Below are 9,672 nucleotides of genomic sequence, written 5' to 3' on the forward strand. Positions count from 1 at the left end.
GGGAAGGAAAGGGGAGGAGAAGAGGGGTGGGAGGGAAGAAAAGGGGAGGAGAAGAAAGAGAGGTGGGAGGGAAGGGGAGGAGAAGAAAGAGAGGTGGGAGGGAAGGGGAGGAGAAGAAAGAGGGTTGGAAGGGAAGGAAAGGGGAGGAGAAGAGGGGTGGGAGGGAAGAAAAGGGGCAAGGTTTAAACTCACAACAGCTTTATGCAATACTTAATCTGATTGAGACTTCTTTTCTTGAAATTATTTTTTAAGATTTATTTATTTATTTTATGTATATATGAACACAGTGTCACTGTCTTCACACAGAAGAGGGCATCAGATCCCATCACAGATGGTTGTAAGCCACTATGTAGTTGCTGGGAATCGAACTCAGGACCTATAGAAGAGCAGTCAGTGCTCTTAATCACTGAGCCATCTCCCCAGACCCCTGATCAAGACTTTTTTTTTTTTTTTTTGGTTTTTTCGAGACAGGGTTTCTCTGTGTAGCCCTGGCTGTCCTGGACACACTCTGTAGACCAGGCTGGCCTCGAACTCAGAAATCCGCCTGCCTCTGCCTCCCAAGTGCTGGGATCAAAGGTGTGCGCCGCCACTGCCTGGTGATCAAGACTTCTTAATGATAACTGCTTCTACTTTTTTTAAAAAAAGATTTATTATTATATGTAAGTACACTGTAGCTGTCTTCAAACACACCAGAAGAGGGTGTCATTTTGGACCTTCAGAAGAGCAGCTGGTGCTTTTACCTGCTGAACCATCTCACCAGCCCCACTTTAAAAAAAAAAAAAAAGATTCATTATCGTTCTGCCTGCATGTATGCCTGCAGACTAGAAGAGGGCACCAGATTTCATTACAGGTGGTTGTGTGTCACCATGTGGTTGCTGGGAATTGAACTCAGGACCTCTGGAAGAGCAGCCAGCACTCTCAACCTCTGAGCCTTCTCTCTAGCCCCAACCTCTTCCAGTTTTTTTTTTAAAGATTTATTTATTATTATAAATAAGTACACTGTAGCTATCTTCAGAAGAGAGCATCAGATCTCATTACAGATGGTTGTGAGCCACCATGTGGTTGCTGGGAATTGAACTCAGGACCTCTGGAAGAGCAGTCAGTGCTCTTACCCATTGAGCCATCTCACCAGCCCCCCTCTTCCAGCTTTGACAGTCATCATCCACAAATAAAGTTAGTCATGAGTAGGTAGATGAAACTGAAAGTCTTTCTGACTTCTAAAATGTGACACAATTGAAATTCCTCTTTTTAGACTCTAATGCCCCCTCTTTTTGTCTTAACCGGTTTGTATGCGAATCTGCACTCATGTGCAGAGCCTCACACAGACTCACATACATGTACATAGTTGTTGCATTTTTTTTCCCCATGGGCCAGACTGGGCTACGCACGCCTGCGTTTATTGAGACCAGCGCTCCCTCCTCAGGAAACGTGCAGTGTCGATCATCCCCCTACAGTAGATCGCCTCCATCGTCTGCCGGCCGGGAGGGAAGAGTGCCTGCCACACACGCACCACGTTGGCCACGGAGACCATGGCGTCCTGCTTGGCAACGCTCACGTACACACCAGGCCACCTCGAGTCCTGCGGGGACACATCCACCCGTCCGCTGAAGGGTGAGAAGGTGACGGTGCGTCCTGTGGGCAGCACAGGCAGGCTGTCGGTCAGGCCACCGTCCATCCAGCGCTGCCCCTCGTACTCCACGGGCTTCAGTCCCGCGTAGACAGGTACGAAGCAGCTCGCCAGGAGAACTGTGATGAGGTCGTCCCTGGAGGCGAAGCTGGACACCAGGCGGTTCTGCCAGTCCGCCACGCCAGTGAGCGACACGTGCAGCCGTCCCCGGGCCAGCTCATGCGCGTGCTGGGGAAGGATGGAGTCGATGCCGCTCCTCAGCCGGCCCATGAAATCGTATCCGGGCGTCACCGGCCCCAGCGCCTGCATCCTCGTCTCCTGAGCGAAGGCAAACGCGAACCTGGTACACGCCTCGATCCTCTCCGGTGCAGTCAACAGCACGCTGGCAACCAGCGCCCCCGCCGAGGCGCCCGCGAAGCCTGTGACGTCACGCAGCAGGCCCCGCCCGCGCGTGCGCAGAGCAGTCGCTGCCCCCAAATGGTAAATACCCAGAAACCCGCAGGCCGAGAAGGAGAGGTGGATGTGAGTCATGACTCAGTCCCACTTTCTATTTCCTCTCGCCGTCCGATTCCCTTTATTCTCTTAGGCTCCTACTCCTTTTCCAGAAGACCCGGTTCGTATGTAGATGCAGGTGGCTGCAACACATAGTTAAAATCAATATTTAGCTTTTTAATAAGTAATTAATTGTATGTATAAGTAAATAATTAAAATAAAGATTTAACTTTTTTGGAGGGTTTTCTTTTTCTTTTTTATAAAGATTTATTTCATGTTTGACTATACTGTTGCTGTCTTGAGACACAGCAGAAGAGGGCATCAGATCCCATTACAGATGGTTGTGAGCCACCATGTGGTTGCTGGGATTTGAACTCAGGACTTCTAGAAGAGCAGCCTGTGCTCTTAACCGCTGAGCCAACTCTCCAGCCCCTTTTTTGTTTTTTACTGAGACAAGGTTTCTCTGTATAGCCCTGGCTGTCCTGGAACTCACTCTGTAGACCACACTGGCCTCGAACTCAGAAATCCACCTGTCTCTGCCTCCCAAGTGCTAGGATTAGATTTAACTTTTTTATTAGATATTTGCTTTATTTACATGTCATATGATATCTTCTTTCCCAGTTTCCCCTGAGAAAAAAATAATAAAATAAATATAATAAACAAAAACAAACAAAAAAACTCTATTCCCTCCCCCTCCCCTCTCCCCCCATCCCCCTCCCCTGCTCACCAACCCACCCTATCCTGCTTCCTGGCCCTGATAGTCCCCTTTTTGTTGTTGTTGTTGTTGTTGTTTTTCAAGATATGGTTTCTCTGTATAGCCCTGGCTGTCCTGGAACTCACTCTGTAGACCAGACTGGCTTCGAACTCAGAGACCCACCTGCCTCTGCCTCCAAAGTGCTGGGATTAAAGGCGTGCGCCACCACACCAGCCCTAGGATTAAACTTTTTAAATGAAGGGCTTCTCTGTGCATCTGGACAATTGACAGAAGTGAGACCATCTGGCGGTCTCCTTTAGTGGTGCAGGGAAAAGAAGATGACGCTGAGAACCAAGCTGAGAACCAAGCTCGTGGTAGAAGACGTGTAAAGCAATGGTGGCTTCAAACACAGCGGGGGGTGGGGGTTGGGCAGGGCTAAGAGGAATTTGCTGCTGGTCACAGCAGCCTCTCACAGGAGGCTCATTTGACCAGCCATGTGGAAAGCAAATTCATTGGCTAAAATTTGGAAGGCTGAAAAGAGGAGCCGGGCATTCTTATGGATTTTGTTTTGTTGTTATTAAGTCTCCAATCTCAATTAGACAAACTAAGAGTTAAATAAGCAGTTGGCTCTATGGAGATCAGGGCTAAAGATCTGAACTGGGAAGAAATTTACACATAGGATGTAAACACTCGAGATGGAGCCACATAGTAAGACCCTGTAATAGAGAAGCTGTCTGAAGACAAAGTCACTCCAATATGAGTAAAAGAAAAGGTGGAAGAGGAGGAGGAGGAGGAGGAAATAGACACATACACAGGGACTAAGAAAGAGCGGCCATTGAGGTAGAACTAGGAGAGAGAGGGTCATGTCTTAGAAGTCTCAGGAATAAAGAAAGGATGTGGGTGTAATAGCTCAGCAGTTAAGAGCAACTGGCTGCTCTTGCAGAGGACCCAGGGTTGAATCCTTAGCACTCACATGACAGCTCACAACCATTTATAACTCCAGTTTCATAAGATCTAGTGCCCTCCTATGGCCTCTGCAAGTACTGCATGCATGTGGTACACTTACATATATGCAGGCAAAACATTCATACACATAAAGTAAAGTTCTTGTTTTAAAGAGAGACGGTCAGGATGGTTAGAGTGAAAACAACAGCAACAAATGTTAGTAGTGAAGTCGAGAAACCAAAGAACACAAGGGCCCACACGTTGCTGAGTGGGCATAAATGGCACAGCCAATTTGGAAAATTTGGAATTTTCTCAGATCTAGAGGTACCATATGACCCAAGAGTACTAAAAGTAAAAATACGTGTCCACATAAAAATTATTTTTTAAAGGGACTGGAGAGCTGGTACAAGGGTTAAGAGCACTCGCTGGCTCCACCTGGGTCACTTGTAACCCTCTGTAACTGCAGGGGATCTGTGCCCTCTTCTGGCCTTCTGAGGCTTGAGCAAGCACACACGTGGTGCGTACACATACATGCACACAACACACACACACACACACACACACACACACCAATTTTTAAAATAAATGAAAAGAAATTTGTTCGGGACGGGCAGTGGTGGCACACGCCTTTAGTCCCAGCACTTGGGAGGCAGAGACAGGCGGATTTCTGAGTTTGAGGCCAGCCTGGTCTACAGAGTGAGTTCCAGGACAGCCAGGGCTACACAGAGAAACCATGTCTCGGAAAAACAAAACAAACCAAACAAACAAACAGAAATTTGTTCGGAAGACTGTGACTTTACCTCTCTAACTGACAAAGCTTTGCTTCGGGTGACTCGTCCATGCTTCTCCAGGCCCTTCTGCTTCTTCACGTTGTCCCTAGAGTGGCTCTGGAGGGTGGTCGCTGTGTGGGTGAAGCCCGTGGACTAAGGGGGAGCTCGGAAGGCCCAACTAAGTTGCTTCTTCTCAGGAGGCAGTCCACGTGGATTGCAGCTCACTTCCAGCTCCCACGTTGCACCTGTCTGCACCGCCAACATTCCTGAGAGCCGCAATTGCTATTTCTCGTGCCGCTGACATAAGCCCCTGCAGGGAAGGGCAACCTGTCCCTGTCCTGGGTGCCTGGGTGGGAGTCCTTCCTGAGCCTGTTTCGCGGGCTCCCTCTGGGAGAGTCAGCGAGGCCTCAGTGTGCCTGTGAGCATCGATCGGCCCGCTGCTTTTAGCGAGAGTCCTCCGCGTCGCCGTTCTGTTTGCATCCGAAAACTTCGGTGGCTGTCGTCTGCGGGGGCGTGGTCTGTGACGTCATGGCTGGGCGGGACCTGCCCCGGAAGCGGGATCTGAAGACCTGGGAGCAGGGACATGGAGGCGCCCCGGGTGCTGCTGGTGATGGGCGTGAGCGGTTCCGGGAAGTAGGTCGTAGGGGCGGGCGGGCGGGAGCTGGGAGGCTGTGGGGGCCTGAACCCTGGGAGCCATGCTTTGCTGCCCCTGCCGAGGACCCCTGCTGTCCTGTCCTTCAGGCAGCTCCCCAGGGTCATCACGGACGGTGGCGGCTAGCGACCCTTCTCAGCCTTCAGCTTTACAAACCTGAGCCTGATGGCATCTTGCAGAACAATGTGGGAGGGTGCGAACCCCAACCAGGAGGCAAACCTCGCCTTGGGTCGTTACAAAGCTTTTACTTGGGCGGGTGGTCTCCCTCCTAAGTGAGTGTCTGGATTTTTCCAAATAGATTTTTGAGAAGTGACGACCAAGCTTGATCGTGTCCCTGCTCAGGCTGGAATGCTCATGAGGAAAGTGCTGCCTAAACTCTGCAAAATGTGCAGTTTCCTCTCAGCCCAGTGCTGGAGAGTTCAGACGTAAGCAAGCGGCAGGCATTTGGTTTGATAGGCGCCATCTAACTGCCAAGATTCTTTAAACTGAAAGTGAAAAGGAACACAAGAGTAACTCGGTGGTGGTGGAGTGTTTGATTGTCGTGCCTGGGTTTCATTCCCAGCACCACAGAATCAACAAGCAAACCCCGGAGGCGAAAACTCCGCTGTTGTACAAACTGGGAGCCTGTCCACTGTGTTCACAATCTCTTCCCAGAAGCCCTTTCTCTTCTGTCCAGAACCGCACCTAGCCCATAGTAAGAGCTCAGATTGTCTTTGTGGTAGAGACCGGAAGGATAAGCCTGAGAGCGTTAGCGGTGTTTGTTTTCTGATGGAGTGGCTGGACTGGGCTGATTTGGAAACAGTTCAGGGGCTGGGGAATCGATGGAGGCGCTGAATGAGAACTCAGTTGAGTGACAGGTACTGCAGGATGAAAATCTAAGGGGAACTCTACAGGAGGAGAGAGATGGAGGAGCGTGTTGACGGATCCCATCTCTGTATGTCTGGGTTTTGCCTGCATGTTTGTCTGAGTACCACAAGAGTGTAGTGTACAAGGTGGTCAGAAGAGGGCACCAGAGTCATACAGATGGGTGCAAGCTGCCTTGTGAGTCCTGGGAACCAAACCCAGAGCCAAGCCCCTGTGAGAGCAGCCAATGCTCTAACTGCTGTGCCACCACTCCAGCATGCGTGTATCTGAGAAGCTACCGGGGTTTTGAGGTGTTTATGGGCCTCCAAACTTTACACAATGTGCTGGCATTTAAACTTTGTATTAAACCCCTCTCATTGGATGTATCAACAACACTTCAGCGCAGGCCCCATGCCCAGGAGTAGTTGGCCAACACAAAACAAAATCAATGGTTTTTTTTTTTTTTTTAAAACAAATCTCTTGAATCTTTGATAAAAGTACCATTTTCTTCAGTCAGTGTTCTTTCTCGAAAGATAAACATTACCCAGTAGGGACTAAAATATTCTCTATTGTTTTTGTTGGTTGCTTGGTTGGTTTGGTTTGGTTTTTCAAGACAGGGTTCCTCTGTGTGACAGAACCCTGGCTGTCCTGGACTCACAACGTAGACCACGTTGGCCTTGAACTCAGAGATCCACCTGCCTCTGCTTCCTAGTGCTGGGATTAAAGGCATGCAGTCACCACACCCGACTATTTTTGGGTTTTTGAATCAGCACTTCTAGTGCTATCCAACTGGCATAAAACCAACTGTCCACTCTCCTGCCTCCACTTCTCATATCTACCACAGATAGCTACAAAACACTGAAAGGTTGAGAAGAAAACCTTTCACTGGTGTGTGTGTGTGTGTGTGTGTGTGTGTGTGTGTGTGTAGGGAATTGTTTTTCAAGACAGTGTCTACATAAGACAGCCCATGTAGGCCAGACATCTCCTTACAGAGATCCTCCTGCCTTTGCCTCCAAGTGCTGGGACCTTGGGTATGTGCCACCACCCCTGGCTCAGAGTCTTAGTTAGACATGATACATTGCTTTTCGGCTAATATGCCTTCACCGGTATTCCTAAGGACAGTAAAGGCAGTCTCTAGACTCCATGGCTAAGGGCATGTCTGCTTTAGGACACAGAGGGGCCTGCATCTTAGCACCAGCTGTGACAGCTGAGCATCTCTCAGAACAGCTGGCACTCACACGTGTTGGACAGAAATAACATCATCACCGGTCAGTGGTGGCACACACCTTTAATCCCAGCACTTGGGAGGCAGAGGCAGGCAGATTTCTGAGTTTGAGGCCAGCCTGGTCTACAGAGTGAGTTCCAGGATAGCCAGGGCTACACAGAGAAACCCTGTTTTGGGGAAAAAAAAAAAAGGAAGAAAGAAAGAAAGGAAGGAAGGAAGAAAAGAAAGAGAAACAGCAGGCTGGTGAGATGGCTCGGCGGGTAAGAGGGTAAGAGCACCGACTGCTCTTCCTAAAGGTCCTGAGTTCAAATCCCAGCAACCACATGGTGGCTCACAACCATCCGTAATGAGATCCGATGCCCTCTTCTGGTGTGTCTGAAGACAACTACAGTGTACTTATTTATAATAATAAATAAATCTTTTTTAAAAAATGCTTAGCCATTATTAAAAAAAATTAAAAAAAAAAAGAAAGAGAAACAGCACCATCTATATTCTCTCCACAGATCCACTGTGGGCGCACTGCTGGCCTCCAAGGTAACTCCTACTCACCCACTGTGTTCTTGTCCACGGCTTCCTCCCTTTCTTCTGGCCTGTGTTTGTGCAGACACCTCAACATGGCAATCCGGGTTTCTTCCTCAGAGCTATCAGTGATAGGGGCAGCCTCAGACCAATGATGTCTACACCTGCCTGCCAGTAAGCTCCTGGTGGCTGTCACAAGGGCCTTGCTTTGCTGACGCTACATGTATCTTTCCTTTTGTTCCTAAAGCTGGGATGGAAATTCTATGATGCGGATGATTACCACTCCGAGGAGAATCGATTAAAGATGGGAAGAGGGGTACCACTGAGCGACCAGGTAACATTGGCCTATGGGTGTCTAATATCGCTGTAACACGCCTGCATATGCGTTAGCCTAGAACCTGAACTTCCTCCGTGAATTCAGCCCCAGGAGTGAACCACCTCTGCCCTCCCCGGGATACAGACTGCTGCCCTGGCTTTTGCAGGGTTTTTAATCTGCAGTCCTCAAGTGGGAAGAGGCTCCCTAGTGCTCGCACAGGGAAGTTAGCACCTCCTGGGTCTTTTCACCTCCCCAACACCACCAAGTTCTGGTGACCTCCACTCTAAGACCACAGCGCTTATGCACACTCTAGCGTAGCCGTGTGTCTTAGTTACTTTTCTGTTGCTGTGCTATAAAGCATGACCAAGGCATCTTATAAAAAGAAAGCATTAGGGCTGGAGAGATGGCTCAGCGGGTAAGAGCACTGACTGCTCTTCCGAAGGTCCTGAGTTCAAATTCCAGCAACCACATAGTGGTTCACAACCATCTGTAATGAGATCTGATGCCCTCTTCTGGTACATCTGAAGACAACCACAGTGTACTTACATATAACAATAAATAAATCTTAAAAAAAAAAACAAAAGAAAGAAAGAAAGCATTAATTGGGGTTACAGCTTCAGAGGGTTGGAACCCCGTGATGATGGTGCATGGCATGGCAGCGGGGACAGCTGAGATTTTATGTATTGATCTGAGGCAGGAGGCAGAGAACCCACGCTGGGAAGGGAGTTTTCTGAAACCTCAACTCCTCCACCCAAGGACACACCTCCTCCAAGAAGGCCACACCTCTTAATCCTTTCCTAAAACTTTTATCAATCCCGGAACCAAGTACTCAAACATCTGAGCCTATGGGGGCCATTCTCATTTAAACCACCACACCAGCCACCAGTGTATCCAGTTATTGTTTCAGACTCTTCCTAGTGTAACTTATCTCAAGGTCATTGAGTCTCTTAGAAATGTCAGGTACTCCTCCATCTCTATTGGAGCCACTCAGCCCCTTAGTCCCTCCCACTTCCATCTCCATTGGAGCCAATCAGCCCCTTGGTCCCTCCAGTGACAGTGTTCCTCTTCACTGGGTTTTTGTGTCCACTGTCCCACCGCTCTCTGGAATGTGTTTCCTCCTTCATGACGGGCCCATGTTCATCTTAATATCTCAGCTCCTAGGCCACTCCTTCGGGGAGGCTACTCAGAGGCCGTACTTCCCCCCGTTGAGCTGAAGGTCTTATAATCCACCAAAAATAAGGCTTCCCAAGAAGGGAATTTGAGCTGTTTAGCTGCTATGGTGGTTTGTATATGCTTGGCCCAGGGAGTGGCACTATTAGGAGGTGTGGCCTTGTTGGAGTAGGTGTGTCACTTGGGTGTGGATTTAAGACTCATCTTAGCTCCTAACAGGAAGCCTTTCCTGTTTGCCTTCGGAACAAGATGTAGAACTCTCAGCTCCCCCTGCACCGTGCCTGCCTGGGCACTGCTGTGATCACTTGCCTTGATACTGGACTGAACCCGTAAGCCAGCCCCAATTCAATGTTGTCCTTAGAAGAGTTGCCTTGGTCATGGTGACTGTTCACAGCAGTAAACCCTAACTAAGATGCAAA

At 49.1% G+C, this 9,672-nt stretch overlaps 2 protein-coding genes across 7 annotated transcripts in view; one reads left to right on the forward strand and one right to left on the reverse strand.

Annotated features, from left to right (window-relative positions):
- Positions 1–1,371: 1,371 nt before the first annotated feature.
- Pnpla4 (patatin like phospholipase domain containing 4) lies at positions 1,372–5,060 on the reverse strand. Its single transcript, XM_031359069.1, has 2 exons — positions 4,559–5,060; positions 1,372–2,262 (listed from the first exon to the last, which is right to left on the reverse strand). Exon 2 carries the CDS (start codon positions 2,156–2,158, stop codon positions 1,397–1,399), a length of 762 nt encoding a protein of 253 aa, XP_031214929.1. The 5' UTR covers positions 2,159–2,262; positions 4,559–5,060; the 3' UTR covers positions 1,372–1,396.
- Positions 5,061–5,064: 4 nt separating this feature from the next.
- Idnk (IDNK gluconokinase) overlaps positions 5,065–9,672 on the forward strand; it is a 7,388-nt gene continuing 2,780 nt past the window's right edge. For 2 of the 6 annotated variants that reach the window (XM_031359072.1, XM_031359076.1), the window contains exons 1-3: positions 5,065–5,161; positions 7,752–7,782; positions 8,015–8,101. In XM_031359072.1, the coding sequence (XP_031214932.1) occupies positions 5,112–5,161; positions 7,752–7,782; positions 8,015–8,101 (168 nt within the window). In that variant the 5' untranslated portion in view covers positions 5,065–5,111. Of the gene's footprint in view, positions 5,162–5,478; positions 5,606–5,742; positions 5,875–7,751; positions 7,783–8,014; positions 8,102–9,672 lie in introns of those variants that run through there. The other 4 variants (XM_031359071.1, XM_031359073.1, XM_031359074.1 and 1 more) reach the window with 4 other exon arrangements.

This window comes from Mastomys coucha, unplaced genomic scaffold, assembly GCF_008632895.1.
Source record: "Mastomys coucha isolate ucsf_1 unplaced genomic scaffold, UCSF_Mcou_1 pScaffold7, whole genome shotgun sequence".
Classification (NCBI taxonomy): Eukaryota; Metazoa; Chordata; class Mammalia; order Rodentia; family Muridae; genus Mastomys; species Mastomys coucha.

Bases quoted from the DNA above. Each gene is read 5' to 3' on its own strand.
- Pnpla4 (XM_031359069.1), bottom strand. From the start codon at position 2,158: ATGACTCACATCCACCTCTCCTTCTCGGCCTGCGGGTTTCTGGGTATT.